The sequence below is a fragment of the Sphaerodactylus townsendi genome, linkage group LG04, assembly GCF_021028975.2.
Source record: "Sphaerodactylus townsendi isolate TG3544 linkage group LG04, MPM_Stown_v2.3, whole genome shotgun sequence".
Lineage (NCBI taxonomy): Eukaryota > Metazoa > Chordata > Lepidosauria > Squamata > Sphaerodactylidae > Sphaerodactylus > Sphaerodactylus townsendi.
In genome coordinates this window covers 148834773-148857060 of record NC_059428.1, presented here as the reverse complement: position 1 = coordinate 148857060, position 22288 = coordinate 148834773, and the positions used below count along the sequence as shown (strand labels likewise).

Sequence of the window (22288 nt, the reverse complement as noted above, 5' to 3'; positions counted from 1 at the left end):
GGAGAGCAAACTCCCACCTCGAAAGGCGAGTGGAGCCTCTCACGGTGACAGGGCTGCATGAGGCAGCGAGGGCCAAAAGCATTCCTGGAGTCCATCTGGGGCGGCTGTGGATGCAGAAAACCAGCCAAAAATGCTCTTTACTGTGTGGCATGTAAATATCAAATCGCTCTCGTTCGTTCTTCTCTGCCTGACTCCCAAAGAATGCTGGGAAGCCAGAAGCAGAAACCTCAGGGCTGGCAGACCTGTCCCTTTCGTCGTTTGGACAGAGGGGGCTCGCCTTGAAAGGCAGCTCCCCACCCCCCACCTTTCCTGCCATTTTGAAGCCTCCCCCCCCCCCTCAACGGATACAATCAGAGCCTTTAGTTCAAAGTGGAGGGACTGCGCTTTGGGTGCAGGTTTACAAGACATCTTTCTTCTGCGTTAACTGGGGTGGGGCTGGTCAGATGTCCTGCAGCCCTGCCTGGGAGCCTCTCTCCAGCAGAAATGACCCCAGACTCACTTTGACTCAGTCTGCAGCTTCTGATTGAAGCAAGACAGACTGCTGGGCGTTCACGGGGGAAAGACCAGACCACCCACCCAGCACCTGGGGGCTCCCTCTGGTCTCTGCTGTGTTTTCTGCTTTTGCCAGCCCAAGTGGGGGTTCTTTGACTTTCCTGCCACCAGCTGAAGAAGTGACCCCCTCCGGCATCCTTTTTTGGGCAACTGAGAATGCTCAACAGCCACCCACCCTGTGCATGTGTGCGCAAGCGCGCGCACGCACGCACGCACGCACACACACACACACACACACACCCCCGGCCAGGAGCGACCTGAAGTCTTCACCCTCCTTCCTGGGCTTTGTTTTGTGCCTGGCCAAGGACGGCTGTACTTGGGTCTGAATGCAGACATCTGGCCTGTGTCCTCTGTGAAGGGCTGGCTGCTGAGTCAGGGGATGTCAGAGGCGATAGAGGGGAATCCAGCAAAACCAAAGAGCCCCCCAAGCCCCGAGCCAGAATCTGCCAGGCTGGGGGGCGGGATGCATGATATCAGCACCCAGAGCGGCTCAGGCGGTCTTGTGGTCTCTTTGTGTTTTAAATAGAAACGTGGTTCGCTTGAGGAAGTGAGCATCTCAAAGCAGCCTCTTGTTTCCCGGGAGACTGGGCGCCCTCCGGTTCTGCAAAGGGCACCGGGGCCAGGCTCTGGGCCAGCTGCAGACTCAGCGGCTTCCCTGGGCTCCCTGTGAGGCGGGCTCAGTTCCTCTTCCCACAGTAGAGCAGGCTGCCGTGCGGACCTCCTTCTCCTCCAAGAGGGTTTCTCTCCGTGGGGGCTGAAATGGTCCGGAAGCCGTCTGCCTGGCCTCTTGGAGAGGGGAGGGAGCTGAGCAGGGTATAAAGCCATGGAGACCCCCCCCCCCTCCGAAGCAGCCGTCCATTTGATCCATGGGGACTGGTCTCTGTCGTGGTGGAGATCAGTTGTAAGGAGGCTAGCAAGCCAGGCCCTCTCCCCTCCAGGCCTAGCCTGCTTGCTGAGGCGAAGCTGCCCTGAGGACCCCACCTTACTGAGTGCTCCTTGTTGTCATCTCCGACCACCGCTTGGGGCTGGGAACCCCAGACTAGGTGGAGGACGTGGCGTGATGGATTCATCCTCTCTCTCCCGAACCTCTTTTGGATGCTGATCTCCAATGGCAGAGGTGTGATTTCTGCACCTGCCCTTGATCCAGGAGGAATCCCCCCTGCTTCTGTTTCTCTGCTGCAGCAAGGGAATTTTATGTCTCATTTAAGCTCTCTCTCTTCCTCCTCCCTCTTCCCTGCAATCACCAAAACAAAAGTTAGCAGCTTTCAGAGAAACATTTGCAGGTGGGGGGGGGAGGGGGGAATCTTGGATGGCCTTTATTTTAATCTGCTAATGCCTGCTATGGGTAATCCTAAAACCCTGAGAGGGTGGGGTGTTAGCCAAGCAAGATCCCGGAGGCTCCACAGTGCTGACTGACGGTTACTGCTGCAGCAGTGCATTTCATTTGAAAAGTGGGTAGCCATCTTTGCCTGGATTTACGGAACAGGCTTGCTCTTCATTATAGACTTCCCAGAATGCAATGGGCAAAGAGGAGGCCTCCAACTCGGGGCTTCCAAATCTCAGCTCCCAGCAGCCCCCCAGGGGCTTTCTCCCTCGCCCTTTTAGTGTGGCTCCTCCTGGCTTTGCAGAGGGGTTGATTGGCCCCAGGGACTTAGCCTTGCCTGGTGTAAAAACATTAACAAGTCTGGGCAAGGCAGCTTGTTGCTAATTGGTGTGTGTGTGTGTGTGTGTGTGAGAGAGAGAGAGAGAGAGAGTGATTGGAACTGCCAAGGGGATGTATTGGGTTTCTCTTCCTCTCTCCTTTTGTGTGTCTGAATGAGGGAAAGATGTCAGGGGCTGTTAGCAGAGAATTCTGATTTTTTTTTTGCCCCAAATCCTGATGTAGGCTGTGCTTTACATGTTTACAGCTGCCCCAGATCAGCTTTCCGGCTCAGTGGGGTGTGCGTGTGCGTGAAGTGGGCCTGTGAAGGCATCCCCCCCCCCCCCCAGCAAAGGAAGATGGTTGAGCAAAGTGCGGGTGGTGACCTGAGCACGCATCTGTGCTTGGCTTGTGCCTCTGTGTGCTTCTGTTGCGTATCTGACACAGCAGGCAGTCTTGCCAGACTCCGCCAGGGCTGCATTTGCTGGGGCCGGAGGGGCTCCAGGAAACACCTGCTGCTCTCTGGGGCGCTAATTTTCAGAGGCAAACCTGAAGCCCTCCAACTCCCCTCTGGCAACAGGAAGCAGTTCGAGAAGCAACAAACCAGCCTTGTGGCGTCACTGAGCCCTCCCTGCCCTGATTGGTGGAGCGAAGGCACATGACGCAGACCCTGCAGAGGGCGCAAGCAATTCCCGCGGGGCCTGCAAGCCTTCCTCCGAGGGAGCGGGTTGTCCCTATCTTGGATGCAGGCAGGTTAGCCGCTCCGACCGCAATGTCCCAAAGCGTGGGTGCCACCATGAAGAAGTCCCTGCCCCGTGACTGGTCAGGAGGTGGGAGGGGCCTCTCCTCCAGGGAGGAGCTGCGGTTCAGGGTCAGGCTGTCTCTCTGGCAGGCAGGAGGCCCCGGGCAGCAGACGACGCGGAAGACCTCTTCCAGAAGAGCCACGGAACAGTCTGAACAGATGACCTTGTGAGGCAATCCTATGCAGAGTTATTGCAATCCGAACATATTGCAACAAACAGGCTGAGATTGCAGGAACTCTGCAAAGGATCACACTGGAAGAGTTTGACCCAATAAAAGGCCGCTTCGTGTGTCCCTGTGCTCAAAAGGAACGGACCCATTCCTTCAGAGATCCAGGACTTAGAAGCTAGAAATAATGTTACAGATCGGCCCCCAAACTCACCCCCAGCCAGTATAATTCTCCTGAAAGCTGGGACGTTGTGGTCTGTTTGGCTTTTCTGGCTGCATCGTGGCAAACCAAGTGTCATGGTTGGGCAAGGGCAGCCCCAAGGACCGTGCACATTGTAGCAGTCTAGCCTGGAAGTTCCCAGGATCTGAGTTATGCTGGCTAGGTCAGTCTTTACTAGGCATAGGCAAAAACTGCTCACCCTCCAGCTTCTTGTCCCCGTGTTGTGGGACAGTCTGCCTTCACCCGTGGAGTAAATAAGGGGGCAGTTTGAGGATGGGGAGAATGGCAAGGGGGGGAAAGGGTTAATCCCCCCCCCCGTGTGGCAGCTGTGATGTGAGGAAGGGGGGTTCCAATTCCCTTCTGTGGGAATCCCTGGATGGACGCAGCCTCAAGAAGGCACAAGATGCCCTTTTGGGTCTTGGCACCCCTTCTGGCAAGCATATGGGGGGGGGGGTCTGTGTGTCGCTGTTGTTGTGCCCTGTGTTGGTCCCCCCAACCCCCACCCCAGCTGCTGTGATGCCACGGATGTGCTATTTATGCGCAGCCGAGCACAAAGGTAACGTAAATTATGTAAATGTAATGGGAAACACTCAGTGCAGGGAAACAGAAAATGGCATGAAAATAACAGGCTTGCCAGTTCAGTTTGTAGGAGGGAGCGGCAAAATTGAAGCCTGGATTTCCAGGGCAAATCAGGGGAGCGGCAAAATCTGGCAGCATCGTCTGTTAAGTTGGATGTGCCCAAGACTCTCAGACCTGGGGCGGGGGGAGGGGGGGCGGGTGGGCAAAGGGAGATGACTGGGCTTTTGGGAAGGGAGGCTGGGTGGAGACCACTCGGCTCTTTGGCCCGTTCTCCTGCCCGTCTTCTGCTGGGAAGAACTGAAGCCTGGCCAGAGCTTGTGCCGTGTGAAAGGGAAGGCATGCAGATTTTGAGCCTGAGGCAGCAAAAATATCCAGCTCCGTGCACCTGTGATGTCAGAGGTGGGCAAACCTTGGCCACTGGTTGATGGCCACCAGTGTCAAGAGCCTGGGCTTGCTAGTGGGTCGCCCCTCCCACTCCGGAAATGGTTCAGCAGCCGGCTGAGGGATATCGAGTGTGGCAAAATGGGAGAGAGAACAGAAGGCCACATTTCTAGGGAGGCCTCCAAGTTGAATATCGGCTCTTCCAGTTTCCATTTGTGGCCCTCAAGGGTGAAAGGTTTGCCCACCCCTGCCCCATAGAAGACTCCTCAGTGGTCCAGTGGAGTTTGGGGCAGCTTCCCTTCGCTGCCATCCCAGAGAGGGGCTCAAAGGCGCCTTCTGATCCACCTGCCTGTCCCCTTCGACTCTTCTGAGAGGTGGCAGGGAGCAGAGTCTGGTTAATGCTGCAGTTTTTAACGTCTCCTTGTGGAAGACGACCTGTCAGTGTCGCTTAGCGTGAGTAGGTGCAGCAGAGGTGGGCGGCAGAGGTGGGCGGGTGGGGGGAGGACTGGCAGAAGACGCTCCACCATCCTAAAACCAGCACAAAGCTAATTTTAGGCGTCAGGTGGGACAGGCTGAACGGGACGGGGGAGGCTTTCCAATTCCCAGCATGGAGGTGTCTTGTGAAGCTGTAAGGTGGACTTGGCCTCCTGAGCTGGGTGTCAGTCAGAAGTGAGAGACAAGGAACAAGGTTGGCCAAACCCCCCAAAAACTTGCCACACAACAGGAATTGCACAGGGAAGTGTTAATAACCATGACTAAAGTGCATATAGGCCATATTCACAAAATAACATAATCAAGAATGAAATCATTCCATGAGTCCATAAGGTTCTCCAGACTGTAATTCTATAAATATTTCATTCACGGTCCAATGGGAAAAAGGCAGAATCTGGTGGAATCGCGGTCCACTCGCCACACCGCCAAATGGCACCGGTTCAAGAAATAGCAACCTGCCGCCAAATTGTACAAGTTCAAAGGAGCAGCAGCAAAACGCCTGCGCGCTGAAGTGCGTTTTCGCTAATCTTCTTCAGTGCGTGTGCGTTCTCTTCAGTGCATATTAGTACTTATTTCCATCATTCAAAAATTGCTATATGCTACCAAAGTAAGTTGCAAATCATTCACTAGAGCCCCTTCCGCACACGCGAAATAATGCGTTTTCAAACCACTTTCACAACTGTTTGAAAGTGGACTTTGCCATTCCGCACAGCTTCAAAGAGCACTGAAAGCAGTTTGAAAGTGCATTATTCTGCATGTGCGGAATGAGCCTAGGTGTTCTTTCTAGGGACAGGGGAGGTTTTTCAGTTCCCAGCATAGTGGTGTATTGTGATGCTGTAAGATGGACTTGGCCTCCTGAGCTGGGTGTCAGTCAGAAGTGTCAGAGAGCAGAAACACAGGCGAAGATGCCCTTGAGAACTTTTTACACAGATAAACAAAAATGACAGGAATACAGAATATGAGGGCAATCATCTAGTGAATGCCCTGACCTGGCCCAATCCTACCGAGTCAGAAGCTAAGGCCCCGGTTAGTACTTGGGTGGGAGGTAATCAAGGAAGTCCAGGGTGGCTACTCAGGGGAAGGCAGCAGCCACCCACTTGTGTTAGTCTCTTGCCTTAAACACATCATGTGAGTCGATGGCAGTTTCCACTGCCATCAAAGAATCCCGAGGCTGCTTTGCAGGGCCTGTTTCGTCGGGTTGGGAGAGGCGTGGAAGCTCAGTGTATTTTTGGAAAACGGGTTTGTTTGCAAACATGCATTGCGCAGGCGGAGGGAGCGCCATCAGCCGTGATCCAGAAGCTCCGTCTGCCCCTGAAAACCCATCCAGCTTCTGTTTCTGTGGCCAGGTCTCAAGCGCTCTGCTTTGGGGGCATTCTTGGATTCAGGGGCCGCGGCTGCAGCAGCCCTTTTGGAAGGAAACAGCCCCAGTGGCAGGCCGGCCGGCCTTGGGAGTGGTCCAGCGAGGTCCACCTGGCTGGTCTTGAGATCCATTCTGCAGGTGCTATCAGGGAATTCTGTCCCTCGCCTTCCTCTCCCACAACAGAGCAGGAATATGCGGCTGAGCAGAAGGGTCAGGTTGGTTTTCCTTGGGGACGGCAGCTCAGAATTCTCCCCAATCCCTGGTTTGAATGAATTGGAGGCCTGGCTGAGATGGATTCACAGATAGGCTTTGGGGATCAACCAGGATCTCTTGACTGGCCTTGCGTTGGTCAAAGGACCAGGTATTGATTTGAAGGAGGTCTGTGGCTCAGGGTGGGCGGGGGGGGGGGGGGGGCTTCCCGTGCCTGAACCGTGTGCTCCCTCTCTTCGTCCCAGAAAAGGAGGACGCATTTCTGTGTTTTCTGCTGTCTCCATATTCCTTTACCAAAGTGCTGTTTTCATGTGACTTTTTGCCTTCCTCCAAAACAGCCACTCCACACTTTTGTTTTGAAGAAGAAGAGTTAGGATTTATATCCCACCTTTCTCTCCTGTAAGGGGACTCAGTGTGGCTAACAAACTCCTTTCTCCTTCTCTCCCCCACAGCAGAGCTCTTGTGAGGCAGGTGGGGCTGAGAGAGTTCTGAGGAATGTAGGAGTGTGGAATCAAACCCGGTCCTCCAGATTAGAGTCCACCTGCAGATTAGCATCTATGGCAGTTTACTTTATACCGTTCAGGGGCTTCTGCCAAAGAGAAAAGGGGCAAGCCTGTGCTCCCTGCAGCCCAGCGAAGGTCCAGCCCCCCGACCCTGCCTGGGCTTCAAGCGGGGGGTTCTCGTCTTCACATTTCCCCTGTCTTTTCAGAGAGAACAACGATGGGGGGTTGTTGCGGGTTTCCTGGGATCTGAGGGTTGGGAGTTTTTGCTCCTAAAGTTTTTGCCCACATCTGTGGCTGGCATCTTCAGAGGCCTGTCACAGTGAAATGTGTTTCCCTCTGTGGCAGGAAGAACCGTGGCTTGCCTCTGAAGACCACAGATGCGGGTGAAAGGCTGGGAGCAAAAAGGCCACACAGCCTGGGAAGCCCACAACCACCAGTTGATTCTGGCTGGGGGAGCCGTTGAGAACATAAATTTAAAAATCTTGAAATGGCATCATTTAGGACCTGGCCCTCTCATATCCTCGCCCTGGGTGAGTGGGGGGGCGGGGGAGGGAGGGAGGTTCACTTGTGCCATTTTGGGAGGGAGGGGTCCTCCTCCATCTCTGCCTCTCTCTCCTCCCCCCCCCCCCAGCCTTCTGCAGTGAAACTGACATGGTGGGAAGGGAGCCTAGTCATATTTCCCCCTTGCTGGCAGTGCCAGGGGAGACCAGCTCACCCACTGGGCACGTGAAAGGGGAGGAGGGCTTTGGAAGGAGGGTCTGGGCGGGAGAAGAAAAGAGTCACCGGACCACCGCGTCATTTTTCGAAAGTATTTCTGTGACCAATATGTGCCTAAGCCCAGGCGGGGGAGTCACTTTCTGGAGGGGTCCCCGGCAGACAAAGGAAAGAGGTGGATGTTGCGCATCAGAGGAAGCCGCCTCCCTCGTCCCTCTCCCACTCAGCCCAAGAGCCATGCCAGCCCACAGCCCTTCCCCAGAGATTCCCTTGCCTTCCCTTGCAGCACGCTGAGGTTCCTGGGATGGCATCTCAAGGCAGTGCCAATCAGTCGTCGCCCACAGTGCTGAGGAACCTTTGCGAAGGCGAGCACTCAAGTTGTGCCATCTGGTTTTGATGTGCCAGAGCAGTGTTTCCCAACCTTTCTGGCATAGCGGTACCTTTGACCTAGCTCTTCGTATCTCACGGCACCCCGTGGGCAGTACGCCCCCGCCACACCCCACGTTGCCCTCCCTCCCGGGTTGAAGGGAAGCACTGGGGAAGGCAGTGGGGGGGGGGGGAGCGGCTGCTGACCTTGTGGCAGGCCCTGGCCCCTGGGTCTGTTCCATGTCCTTGCTGGCACCGGCAGGCAGAGGCATGTCTAGGGGGAAAATCTGAGTTTTCTGGGGCCCCCCTCACAGGCCCAGTGGTTCCCGGCAGCCGCTGTGTGGCCAGAAGGGGCCCCCAGCAGTGGAGAATGCTGCTCAGCAGCACCTCAGGTGCGAGCAAATTATTCTGCTGTGAAGATGTTGCAGGATTTCTGTTCTCAGAGCAAGCAGTTTTGTTTGTGCCTCTCCTGAGTCCCTGTGGGCTTGCCCCCTTCCCTTCAGGAATCCTTTCCAGAACGGGGACTCTCTCAGAGCAGCGGGCATCTTGCCGAGGGGGAAGCAGAGGAGGATTCTCATTCCTCCTGAAGGAAACAGTTCAAGGCGCAAAGGAGCCTTCTGTTTTAGTTCCGGGAAGAACGAGGCTCGGCAGGATGAAAGGGCAGAATTGAGGGCAAAAAGAGCAGCCCGTGAGCCGCTCTGCTGATTCGCTCCGCCGAGTCTCTCTTGCCTGGGCTCAGCCACGAAAAGCCGGCCCGGCAGCATTAGCCTGATGGTCGTGGCCAAAGATTTCTGGAGATTATCAAATGTAGTTATTTTTAGTGATCGGATTACTGATATTAAAGATATCAAACTCGAGAGGGGGATTCTGTTTGGTTTTTGAGACGGGGTGATCTGTGAGCATGCGCCCGCCTGCCCGCCCGCCCTATCATTGCATTCCTGTTGCTTCCACACACGCAACATTTTTGGGAATGAGTCAGTGGTAATTCCAGGTGATCCTCAGGGCACACCTTGGGCTTGGCTACCCAAGGTCTCTGGATGGGTCTCTGTGTGCGTGCGTGCGTGCGTGCGTGCGTGTGTGCGTGCGTGTGTGCGTGTGTGTGTGGGCCACTGTCCAAGTAAGGTAAGGAGAGCTACACTTTGGAGAGAAGCAAGGAATTGGTGGTCCACAAAGAAGTCCTGGGAACTGGTTAGGGCTGGGGGCCTAGGTGGGAAAGGAGAGGTTTGAAGGCCGAGGGGGTCTCGTCTGAGTGCGAACACCAGGCCTTGTGCTTTTCAGGATGCTGTGGAGCCATCTGGCGCTCCGCATTTGGAAGCCAGAGCTGTTCGCTCTCCTGCACCAGAGATCCACGATGATGCATGACTCGGCGATTCCCTCTTTTGGCCGTTCCCGCAGCCATCCCTGCCACAAGCCAGTGGCGGCTTCTTCTGCTCAGCTTCTTCTGTTCAGCTTTCCTTTCCCATCAGAACAGTTTCAGGGTGTGGATCAGGAGCCCTTTGAGGTTCATTGTTCATTAGCCATATGATGTGGTTTCCTCTGGAGAATCTGCTGCTGCTGCTGCTTCTCTAAGCCAAGATATCATCTTAACAGCCCTCCAGTGGCAGGAAGTTGTCACAGATCCTGGGTAAACAGGGCCAGCTATGGTTGGTCAGGTGGGTTACCTCTTTCCCGCTGTGCGCTGAGGTCTCTCCCCACACTTTGCTTTGCGCCCTTGGCCCAGAAAACTCCCACCAGCCCAGCCTTGCATTTCCAGCCCAGGAGGGCTACAAAAGTGAAATTCTTGAGATACTAGTTTCGCCTCTAAGCTTTGTCTGTTTTTTCAACAGCTGTGCAAAAGTTGGTTAAGTTGGGGAGTTTGCCTCTGTGCTCCTGTTACGGGGCTCTGTCACGCTCCGTGCGTGCGTGCGTGGAGGCTTTCCTTGGCTGTCCTGCTGGGGAAAGGGGAACATCTGGCTCGAGATACTGGATTGATCCAAGAAGGACATTCCTTTGCCACCTCCTGGGCCAGGGCCGCTGGCCGGAAAGAACGGCCTGTTTGGGGGCTTGGCTGGTGGAGTTGCAAAGAAGCAAAGAGCCAGTCCTTGCCCCAGGCCCCCTTGGCCCTAACGGCAGACGGGGGCGGGCGCCATGCAAAGAGAGCCAACGCACTAGTTCAACCAAGCACCTGTGTTAGATTTCAGTCTCTCTCTGGGATTGCAACTGAGGTCCCATTTATAAGTTTAATTATTAAGCAAGCCATGAAATATAGATGCCCACTTCACACCTCCCGCTCTTTCAGAGGCGTCCCGTCGCATGCTGTTCTCCTTTGGCAGGCAAGGAAATAATTAGGCTTCTGACTGACTGAAGGGGCGCCACACCAAGCCAGACATTCTCCCCCCCGCCCCCCCAGCATTGGGGGCATCAGATCCAGCTGCACCATTGCTCCATCTTGGCCTGCTGGCTAGCTTCGTTACCCAGCAGGGTTCCTCCAGCATGCGCACTTTTGAGGAACTGAAAGGCACACAGACGGCTCTAGCCACACCGTGGAAAAAGGAAGCCCTTCCAGTCACATATGGGACCCAATTGCCAGGTGCCAAATTCTAAGCAGGATGTTTCTGCTGCTGCCTCCGCCAGGAACTCCAGAGCCAGGGATTTCGCTTTGCAGTATTTATTGGTGTGCTTTCCAGCTCACGGTGACTGTTATTCCTGCTAGACTTGCCACACCAAGTTGGAAAATTCCTGGAGATTTTAGGGGGTGGAGCTTGTGGAGGCAAAATGATGGGAGGGGGAAGGATTTTCTTCTCTGGGGTATTCTGCTGTAGAGTCAGCCTTCCCAAGCAGCCTTTCTCTCCAGGTGACCTGGTCTCTGTTGCCCGGGGATCAGTGGTCACCCCCGGAGATCTCCATCTACCACCTGGAGGTTGGCATCCCTGCATGCCAACCTGACATTTTTCTTCTTGAAGGTGCAGCTGGGTTTTTTGCTGGGTCCCCCGTAGTTGGGGTGGCTGATAGCCGTGAAGGGGCCTGTGGAACTGAAGTCCTGGGATCACACCACATCCCTGTGGAGCTGTGACCCCACCCCAATTCTCCAGGAATTTCTCAAGCCAGAGGTGGCAACTCTATTACCAACCACAGACCCAACAAGGTCAGGACTGGCTGCTCAGATCAGCAGTGGCCCTCTGGGGGTCTCAGAGAAAGGGTCCTTCACACCCCCTGCGGGTGCTTTGAAACTAGAGATCCCGGGGGTGGAACCCTGGTCTGCCTCTGCTCTCTGCCCCTCCTTGTTCAGTGCCTGAGGGCAAATGCAGCCTCTTACCCTAGTCATGGGCTGCTCTGCTGCCTGTGCCTGCCTCGCCTGCCAAGTGGCAAAGAAGGTTTTGCCGATCGCCTCGTTCCCCTGCAGGTAGCCGTACTGTCCCAGTGTGAATTCCCTGTGGCTGCGATCACGTTCCGGGGGCAGAGCTGTGATGCTCCGTGTGCTGTCCCTGCTTCCCTGGATTTATAAGCACCTGCAGAAAATTGTTCCCGTGTGGGAGGCGGCTTCAGCAACCAGGCTGACCTGCCCAGGGGGGCTCCTGGAGTTCCCGTCCTCTGCTGACGGATGGACGGACGGGCTTGGCTGGCTGGGCCCAGGCTGCCGGCCTGCCCCAGGTTCGTCCCAGGAGGTGGGTGCTTTGGTGTGATGTGCCGTTGCTCAGCCTTTGCTCAGTCCTCGACCTGGGTCACTCTTCACTTCCCACGTGGCCCCCTCACAACAGGCTCCTCAACTTTGGCTCCGAAGGACCGGCTTTGCAATCGATTGCTCACAGAACCAAACACTGGATGAAAATCCCCGTTTAAGCCCATTAATTAAAAATGCATTTTACTTTTTTCCCACCCAGAAAAGAGCAGGAAACCAATTAGTCATGTTTGATAAAGCCGTGTTAAATGCAGAACAAAGACTCGGCTTGCGGGAGATTGCAGGACGGGCGGGAGCCTTTCCCTGCAGCCAGATCAAAGTTCTCCAGCTTTAAGCGAGTTCTGGAGTTAACTGTTGCTTTCTCTCGTTCTCTCCTTGCAGTCTGCTGCTTCGTAGTCCATAAGAGGTGCCATGAATTTGTTACGTTCACCTGCCCCGGGGCAGATAAAGGCCCCGCTTCAGACGTAAGTAAACTCGGGTCAGCTCTGTCTTGGTTTTAAAGAGGGACAAAACATTTCAAGAGCAAAAGGGCCAGTTTGAAAGCACGGTCCCCAGTTTTCAGAGCAAAGGTGTGTGTTTTTTAATTAAACCCCTCCTTTCTCCACAGTGGGGATCCAATGTGGCTCCCGCTGCTCTCTGCTCCTCCATTGTACCCTCACAATAACCCTGTAAGGTAGGTCACTGATCCAGTGTCACCCAGAGAGCTTCCATGGAAGAGTGGGGAATCAGATTTGGGTGTCCAAGATCCTCTTCCGCTGCACCACGCCGGCTCTCCTTCCCCAACCCGTGACTCCGGGGCTTCTGTGCACAGAGGCATCATGTTTTGGGATACTGAAGGCCACCCGAGATATGGCAAGGGAGATTGGGGATAGATCCTTTCTTTAAAAAGTTATGTTCAATGTTTGCTATCCAAGCCTGCTGCCCCTTTCCCACCAGCCCACCAGCCCCCCCCCCCCCGGGAACTTTTCCTATAAGGAAAAAGGGTTGGCTGCCCTGGAGCAAATGAAAAACCTGCCCGAATGTGTCTGAGTCCCATTGTGCTCTGGTGCTCTGCCTCGCAACAAGGATTCGTTTTCTTTGGGGCAGAGTTTTCGCTGCAGACACCCTCCCACTTATCGGTGGGCCGGATCCCAGAAGCCCCGTGGTTCCTGAGAGTGGGCAAACTCCACAGTTTTCCTTGGCTTTGGGGTTTCTGCCCCTCCCTGTCTTTCCTGCCCACTCCTTGCAGGCATTTCCAGAGAATTGATTGGTGCCTTTGGAGAAAAAAAGGAGATGAACAGTAGCCATGCCATCACAGCTGGGAAATCTGACTGTCTTTTGTGGGGTCCCCCCTGCCTGGCCTTAGTGTCCCCCCATGGCCCATGGGCTTTGGGCTTGGCTGTCACTTGGCCTTCCCCAGGGAAACGGGCTCATTTGGACTGCTGTCGGGAGGCTCCACTGCTGAACCTCCCTGTTCCCGCAGCGGCTATTTTTAGCCTCTCAGCAAGGAACAGACCTGAATAGATGCCCTGGTTGCTGGTTTCTCTTGTGGGGGAGTCTTGTCTTCCCTCAAAACAAAAGGAAGTCTTTGGGCCCCAAGAAGGCTAGAGCAAGGGTCTGGTGAGATGGGGCTACACTAGGCCCCCTTTCCTGGCTTCCTTGCCCCAAAGTTATTTTTGACACCCATCTCGTGCAAGAAATGTAAGTTTTTGTCATGTAGGCTGGCTGCATTTTGAATAAGACAGAGTCCTGGTGGATCATGCCCTCTCCTTTCTCTAACAGCAGGATGGTCTCCCAGTCACTGGAAATGCCTGAGTTGGGAGGAGGATGGATAAGTCCCCTTCCTTTGCCAGTCCCCCGCAGTCGAGCGCGTCTGTTGCAGACACAGAGATCAGGATAATCTAGCAGCTGCTGCGGGGCTCAGAAAACAGCTGGATGGGGGGGGAGAGAACTCTTGTCCTGCGGGGGCATGTTGGGGTTGTCATATCATTAGACAGGGTCACTCTGGTTTGGAAAAGACCGTCTGAGTCAGGCCAGGAGGCCTCCCTCCCGGGCACTGTCCATCTTGAAACAAACAGGGTCGTTTTTCCTCTGGAGAGACAAATGACTCTGTCAGCAGCAGGCGGAGAATTGAGCCTCTGCGTTGCTGCTGCCGGTCCTCTCTCTCTCTCTCCTCCCCTGCTGTTTGGCCTCTGAAGGCTGGCAGACAAGCTCTGTCAAGGCAAGAAGGACCTTGGAGTGACTGGAAGTTGCACCCGGTGCTTGTAAACAAGAGTGTCCCGAATGCAGGCAGTAAAGAGTGGAAACTGGAGCTGGCTGGAAAAGGTTACTCAGCGGTTTTGGGGGAGCCACGGCAGCTTCGAAGATGTCGAGGTGCTTCCAAGAAGTGGGTCAGTCTGCTTTGCATCTGCTGCGCCCAATACCTGTGTAAGAAACAAGGATACTACCAAGACCCCAACTTGCTCCTGAATTTTAGCTGCACAACCCTGGAAGAGGCCCTGCTGGAAAAATCTGCTCTGCAGAGAAATGGGGGCCAGGTCTACCACTTGGAGACCAGGTCTACTGCCTAAAGATCATGCCAGCGTCCAGGTCTACTGTCTGGAGCTCGAGCAGGCGTCGTAACCCTCGTAACCCATGTCCCGTATCCACATAGACCTGTGCCCTGGCACGAGCTCTGGGTGGTAGACCTGGACGCCAGTGATGGGTCCATAAAGTAGATCTGGACACTGGCTTGTGCTTCAGGCAGTAGACCTGGATACCAGCATGATCTTTAGGCAGTAGACCTGGACACCAGTGTGAGCTCCATGCGGTAGGCCTGGGCTCTGGGTGGTACAAAATCCAGATTTTTGTCTCTGGGCTCCATTTTCCTTGATACGCCTCTGCCATGTCCCCATGGGTGGTACGCCCCTGTACGGCCCAGCCCGCCAGCCTGCAAGTGCCCTTGCCCTGCCTCGCAACTCCCACGGTGCATATGTGGAGATTTTCAGGTCCACATGTTTTTAACAGGAGAGGCTGGGTGCAAGGATCCGGCCAGTGCCTGGCGCCCCCCACCCCACGTGACTAGTTGGCGTGCGCCTGGCGACATGTGACACTGGTGCCCTCTCTGAGAAGGCAGATCCTCTGCATGGAGAGGCCAGAGGGAACCTCACTTTCTGGCTCTTGGGAGTGGGCACTGAGTGCAGCCACACGCGCAACAGACAGCCCATAATTCTTCCTGGTGAAAAAGAGGGAGAGAGGAGTGTGGTCATTTCCTGCTAGGAGGGGACAGATCTTGTGTCCCCTTCATCTCTTTGACACCCCCCACCCCCACCTCCAGGAAATGCAGCAATCTTGCTGTTGGAAAGGGGTTTTCGCTTCTGGGTTTCTAAAAGGGGCTCAGGAGGTCATCTTTGTTCAATTCTTCAATATTTTGCTCACTGCTGCCGGATAGGAACTTTTGTGCTCCCTCTCTGCCATCTAGAACTGCATTTAAAGTAAAAAATTAGCTTTGTGTGGAATTGAAAAGAATCACAAGTAAAAGAGAAAATGGAAAACTTCCAGTTATCTTTCAAAACACCCCCATCCCCAATTTCCCCTCCACACACACTCCCTTTCGGCTTATCTGATCTCCTTTATGTCCAATTCCTCGTGGATGGGGAGGGGGGGCGAACAGCCGCCTTCTGGGTGCGATCTGTTGAACACAAATCTGCTTTGTTGGGGAGATAAAGAATAATTAGTTCTCCACTTGGCCTCTTCAGATAACAGTTTCTTGAACTGTTGGGGAAGAGAGTTCAGAGTTTCAGGACTGGGAAGCAGAAAACCCAAACCCCAGAGTCCTTCTGCCTCGTGCGTTTGTGTGTGGGGGGGGGGGTGGGGGTTTCCCTGGTCGAAAGAGAGTGCTTCGGTAAGGGTTGCATTTGATTCCGCTTGCATCTGAGCAGCCCATGAAATGCAAACCAAAACAAGGGGACATTCTGAGGTTTCAGCTAGCCCAGCGCCTCCCGTGCTCCTCACCACAGTCCAGCCCAGAGAGCTTTCACCCGCCTGCCAAGAAGGGCTTCCGCTGCTACATTCCTCGGAGCCAAAATGCTTCTGGAGTCACGGGCACTTGGCTAGAAAAGAAGGCAGGAATCTGCTGGGCTTTGAAGAGCTCTCGAATGGGGTGGCGGGGGGGGGGGGGCAGGTTTTTTTTTCCTGTTAAGGAAGCTCTGCATCTTTTGGAGGTGTTTTTTGTGGGGGAATAGATTATTACGGGCGAGTGTTTGTTCCAAAATGGGAATGGAGCCGTTTCATGCAGAGAGAATCTTTTGCTGTAGCACTTTGTCACTGCTGGGGGGCTTCATTACATGCTCCTGACCAGCAAGGCCCATTTTAAAGCCAATTAGCGAATTGCTGCTCATTTAATTGGCTCCCTCCTCCTTTTCCTGGTCAGGTGGTCCTTGCCCCCAAATCAGCAGCCCGCGTGGTGGCCCCTCTCGCCCCATAATTGGCCTGGTGCAGTCCAGGCAGGCTGAAATGGCTGACTTGGAGAATGTGCCTGCATGCCGGGCAGCCCGGCCGGCCGGCACGCCTCTCTTGTTCAGCACTGCCCCTTCAGCCGTGAGGTCTAGGGACTTGTGGGTTATAAAAATTGGGAGGGGGGGGGATGCTGTCTTGGGTAGACCCAGGAGGGATGCGGCTGTTCTGCAAGTTGTGTTTCATGGTTGCTGGAGGGCCAAGAACAGTCCCAGCCGAAGCCGCTTTCAAGGAAGGTCATGATAACTGGGGAAGAGAAGGAGGAGGTTAGAGACGGATTCTTCTGTCCCAGGGAAAGGCAGCCTTCCCTTCCCTGTCCCCCAGTAGGACACCCCACCGGCGGCTGCTTCTTCCATTCCAGCCACCTCCTGGTTGCAGGAATTGAGAGGAAAGAGAAGAGCCCCCCCCCCCCCCCGAGACCCAGCTGTGCAGTCCCGGCCCCTGCTCCATGCGGTGGGTCTCTGGGGGCCTTTTGCATGTGGCACTGAGGGGTGCCAGCCTGGAGATCTGGAATGACTGTAGAAAATGGCTGCTGGGCAGGGTGGGCTGCCTGGGCTAGTTCCCTGACGAGATCTGTCCCCCCCACCCCCACCCCCCGTGGGCCTCGGGCTCCATCCCCGAAACCCCAGGAATGCCACTCCCTGACTTGGCAGCGCCTCTGCTGAAAGGATCCAGAGGACAGCCAGGCCGCCCCACAAGGAAGGTGCCCGGGCTGGGCCTTCTTCCCACACTTCTCCCCTGCCTGAGATTTCCGCTGCGGAGAGAGGAGGCGCTGCGTGTCCAGGGCCGCCACGGGAGTCCTGGCAGGGTCTCTGATGACTGGCAGCTCTGCATGTGCCCTCGAGTGGCTCTGTCTGTCAGCCATGAGCAGCCGGCCACTTCCGCCCCCCCACCCCACCCCGCTGCCAAGGAGACAAATAGCCCAGAGTTGCAGCAGATGCCAAGGGCTGCCATGCCAGGAGGAGCATCAGGGCAAATCGGGCCAAGCGCAGGCAAGGACGGGGGGGGGGGGATGTAACGGGTGAATGTGCCTCACACGGGGCTGCTTTGCCTGCCCATCTTTGTGTGCTCAGTCGCCAGGCCTGCCCTTGGTGGTTTCAGAGCGGGCCCCAGCATTGCCCAGGAGGGCTGCCAGGCTGAAAGCAAGTGGCCTGGAGTTCCTAAGGTTGTTGGGGGGGGGGGGCGCAGCCCTCAGCGTCAGGCCCTGGAGCTGCAGCCTTAGGCAGGCAAATGGGGGGGGGGGTGGATGCCTTCGTACCCACAGTGGGATCCTTGACTTTTTCAAACAGCCCCTCCCCGAAATATCCCCCCTCTTTTTTCAAGGGCCTCTTGGGAGGAGCTGATGTGCAAGAATGCCCATTTCATTGTGTGGCTCTTTGTGGGGGATCTTGTCCAAGGGGGAGGGGAGGGAGGGAGGGAGGGGTTGGGGGGGACAAGATTTTAGGAAAAACTGAGGGTGGGCTTCAGTGTGGCTCTTGGCAGGGAGGGGTTCTTAGATGCACCCTCCGGTTTTATCCTTTTCTCAGGGTGCAGCAGCCTTTCAGAGGGGACTGTGCTGCTCTGTCCTCCTGTAAACAGAAGCAGCAGCAGCAGAGTCTGGGGCGCCGGGGGGGGGTGTGCCGGGGGGGGGGGCTTCTACAACCTCCTGGGAGGGTGAAATGCACCCAGCACAAGCACACACTTCAGGTTTCTTAACAGCCAGGGCCAAACCCCTTTGGATGAAGGGATCCTGTGGATAGGTGCTTGGGGAGGACCAAAGCCAGCCAGCCATTGCCAGAGTTGGAGCAGTCCAGAGACCCCCCCTCCCCCGTGGCCAGTGGCCTCCCAACCCTCCCTTGAAACTGGTGTGTTCCCCTCCAGTCTCTGGGCTTCATCTTGGAACAAATCCAGGAGCTCGGAAGCGAAAAAAGCTCTCCTCGACGACGACAAGGACGGCAGCCTCCACCTTGCTTAATGCATGAGCTGCTTGTGGTTCTGGGAGCTTCTCAGAAGACAGGCTAATTGTTCCTGCCCCCCCCCCCCTCGCCTGCTCCTCATCACCAGCTGTCAGCCCCACCACTGAAAGGAGCATTTTGGCTCATTTGTGAATCAGAAAGCGGTTTGCTTTGGGGTGAAGCCGGAGGGCGCTCCTTCGCTTCGCTGTGCAATTAACTTCGCTGGATCCTTGGGCCAGAGAGTCGGGCCTTGAGCAGATTGAATCAAGGGAGGTTCAGTGAGACACCCCACCCCCACCACCTCCCCAACGTCACTCAAGGCCGCGGAGGGGGAGGAGAGGGGTAGCTGCTTTGTCACACGTTGTTCAGTGTGTTGTGCAGGAGTGCCACTTGCAGCCGGGGATGCCAGCAGAGATGGCTTCTCAGCCTCCTGGGGTTTCTCCTGGCCCTGGAAGGGATGCTGTGAAAAGTGCCGCCAAGTCACAGTGGACTTCTGGGGGGTTTTGAAGGGAAGAGGCAGACAGAGGTGGTTTGCCACGGCCTGAACCTGCGTTAACAGCCTTGCACTTCCTTGGTGGTCTCCCGTCCATCTCCATGCCCAACCCAACAGCTGTGGTGGCCCCTTCGTGCTTCCTCCTCCTCCTGGGACTGTCACCACCTTCCTCTGTTTTGCTCCCCAACTCTTGCCCAGCCCCTGGGGCTGCTGCTCCTCCTGCGTTTTGCCTTTGTGAAAAATGGTGGCCCCGTTGAATGATTGTGCACCAGAAGTGAGGAAGGGAAGTCCGGCTCAGTTCACTTTTGTCCAAAGCGCCCCCTGAAGGAGGCTGGCTGTTCTCTTTCCCCGCTCCAGGCTTTTTGGAACATGCTCAGATTAAATGCGGGGGCAGAGTTTTCTCCCCAGCCCCTGCTGCAGTTCAGGGTGCCCACAGCAGACCCTGCTTGTCAGTCTGGGGCTTTCCTCTGAGCTCTGCCAGCTTCTCCAGACCCTTCCCTCTTGCTTTTTGCCTGTGGCCCTTTTCCAGTGGCCAAATCCCCCGTGGCGCTGGGGTGGAACTGCTTAGTAGGACATGATCCTGATATCAGGTGGAGTGACAGGACTGCTACCTTCCCAGGACCCAGGACCTGTGGGTCCATTGAGAACCGCTGCTTTGGTGTGAGGCTGCTTTGGCCGGCAGTGCTGGGGAGGGCAGAGAGTCAGTGCTGACCGAATAGGCAGACCTGTGAGAACTATTTGTAGAGTGGGGGGGGTGAGGTGGCCCCAAGCTCTTGCCGACTGTAGCCAGAGAGGCTGCACAGATTGAACCGAGCCTTGTGGGAAGAGGAGGTGGGGGACGTGCCACTGGCAGAGAGTGCGCCCAAAGCTCACCTTTCTCATGCTCTGATTTTTCCTCTCTCGCCAGGACCCCCGGAGCAAACACAAGTTTAAAATCCACACCTATTCCAGCCCGACCTTCTGCGACCATTGCGGCTCCTTATTGTACGGGCTTATCCACCAGGGGATGAAATGTGACAGTAAGTTCAACATGATTGACCTGTTCGGGGTGGGGGTGGAGGGGGGGCAGCACAGTCCGCTTTGCCCGGGTTGTCAGAGAAATCCTTCTCTGAGCCGATGCCGGGCAGCTGGAGAAACCCAGGACAGCAACCTGCCCTGGGAGAAGGTGCCAAATCTTCTCCTGCTGTGAATGTCAGAAAGGCAGGGTGTGGGAGACCCCCCTCCAACAGGGTGGCTGATTCCCTGCGCCCAGAGGCTGGGGGGTCTCCCCCCTCGTTCTTCCGCTGGGTGGTTCTGCTGTTAAGGCTAGAACGGCGGCCTGCTTTTGCTTATGAGGGGTAGAAAAAAACTCCTGCCGCTCCATCCCTGGATTAATTTTTTCTCTGGCTGGAGCACGGAAACACGGTCTTAGTCAGACACCTGGTGGCCGCTTTTCAAAATCCCAGCCGTCTTCTTCCGCAACATTTCCCCCTCGCCTTGTGGGGGCCGGCTCACACATGCGCGCTCCTTGCTTGGTGCTGTGAATGCTGTGTGTGAGTAAAAAGCAGGCTGCCTGTCCCAGACAGACCCTCCCCAGCCCTCCGATCGCACGGTGGTTCCGGGGGGGGGGGGGTGTCAGCCCCTCAAGCAAGCAGTCCTTGAGGGAAGGATGTCGAGGCACGAACCAGACCTGGGCGGAGGCCGTCTTTGCTTCCCTTCCTTCCCCTTTTACTCAGTTTAGTTTGCTTTCTGAAATGTTCTCCCAAAAGCAAAGTTCTCCCCCACCCCCACCCCCACCCCCACCCCCGCCACCATCACAAAGGAATCAACCAGTAAAAAGCCATTACATTGTGAAGCATAACATTGTTGGGATTCCACAAAAGGCATTAAACCGTCACGCCTGAGCCCGCTTCAGTGAAGCCATCGGTCTAGCCGAGGGGTTGAAGGCAGGCAGACCTTTGCAAGTGTCCTGGTTGGGACGCGTCCGGTGGCTCTGGCCGCTGAACAGTGGGTGTGAATGGAGCTCCTCTCTCAACCCACCCCCCACCCCCCGCCAAGGGACATCTCCCTCGGCCAGATTCCTGCCAGGTGCAGTTGGGGCAGGCAAGGTGGTCACACGCCGGCTGTTAAGCATGTGACTGGAGCCCGGCATCTTCCATGGAGCGCCCTGGCCCAGTCAGCGGCTACTCCCAGGTGGGCTCAAGGGATGGCTTTGCCCAAATATGCACACGACCCCTGACCGCTGGCCATCCCAGCACAAGCCCTGAGAAGTCCCCCTCCCTCCCCTGTCTGTTGCTACTTCCCTTTTACCCTTTTGTTGGGGGGGGGGGGCTTCTCTGTACTGGGAAGGGGAGGGGGGAGCTCTGAGATCTTGGGGGTCCCTGAAGAGAGGGCTTTTCTGTTGGTTTTTCTCTGGCTACTTCCATTTTCTGTGCAGAACAGCCAGAGCTGGCCAGGAAGAAGCCCTCAGGGTGCACCGCCCCCCCCAATCTCGGGGGCAGGGAAGTCTTTGGTATTCAGACTGGAATCTTTCTTCTTGTTTGTTCCTGCCCCCCCCCCCCCCAGCCTGCATGATGAACGTCCACAAACGCTGTGTGATGAACGTGCCAAGTCTCTGTGGGACGGACCACACCGAGCGTCGAGGCCGGATACACATCAGGGCAGACATAGAAAATGAAGTCCTCACGGTTGTAGGTAAGTCAGTGGGAGCCTCGGGGCGGTGGGGGGGAGGTTGCGTCACTTCTCAAGGGAGAATGACAGTCCGTGCGTGTGTGTGGGAGGGGGAAAAATGTTTGAAAAGTGACCTGAAAGTGCGTGTGTGCTCACCTTTTGAACTGGGAGGGGAAAGACTTCCATTCCTTCCACTTGGGCCACAATAAGAGCTCTGCAGTTTGCTCCCGTGGGGCCACCGTGGCTGTCAGAGCAGCCCCCCATCCCAGGGTCCAGAAGGCAGCAGCGTTCCTGGGGGTGTTGTGGGGAATCTTGGGTGCAACCGATCCCCTGGTTTCCCTGAGTATCCTCCCCCCCACACACACCTCTGCTCTTTGGAAATGAGCCGCAGCGGGTGGTCTGTATCCCGTTCTCAAAGGGGGGCACCTTGGGGTAGGGGGTCACAACATGCAAAATCTTTGCCCCTCTTCCAGTTCATGCGCGGGGTGGGCCTGATTCCTCCCCATAGGAGATGTAGCTGTGGTGCCCTCTTGTGGCATCAGCAACACACAAGTGCCAGCCCAGGAAATCCGAGAAGCTCCCAGAAGAGTGGCTTGCTCCTCAACACAGGAGTGAAATGTGGATTTCACAGGCAGACCCAGCTTTAAAAGGGGATCAGGGGAATTCCTGGTGGCTCCTCGGTAGGGCGACTAAAGGGAATCTGCACGTTCAGACGCAGCCGACCTCTGAACCGCAGTGCCAGGAGGCAGTATCCAAAGAAGGCCTCCATGCCATATTGCTGGGCCTCCAAAGGAACTGGTTGGCTGTGGTGCGAGAGAAGCTGCTGGACTAGGTGGGCCCCACAGGTCAGGTCCAGCAGGGCTCTTCCAACGTTCTTACCCCACCCCCACCCCCGGCTCATTGGCAGATGTCGGGCAAGCAAGGCTGTGCGGGGCTGCCCACCCCCTCCTGACCTTCAGCCACCCCCAGAGCTGCAGATCCTCTGTTGGGCAGTTCTGGCTTCTTAGGGCTCTGTTTGAGGGCAGTGGCTGAGAGTCGTGTGGCGTTTGTCTGCCTGCTAGGTTGGCTCTGGGCATTCAGTGCCGGGGCCTGATGA

At 56.0% G+C, this 22288-nt stretch overlaps 1 protein-coding gene across 2 annotated transcripts in view; it reads left to right on the top strand.

Annotated features, from left to right (window-relative positions):
* Positions 1 to 22288, top strand: part of PRKCB (protein kinase C beta) — a 97442-nt gene that overhangs the window by 30708 nt on the left and 44446 nt on the right. For both annotated transcript variants that reach the window (XM_048495402.1, XM_048495403.1), the window contains exons 3-5: positions 12025 to 12107; positions 19451 to 19562; positions 21088 to 21216. In XM_048495402.1, coding sequence (XP_048351359.1) covers positions 12025 to 12107; positions 19451 to 19562; positions 21088 to 21216 — 324 coding nt within the window. The remainder of the gene's footprint in view (positions 1 to 12024; positions 12108 to 19450; positions 19563 to 21087; positions 21217 to 22288) is intronic.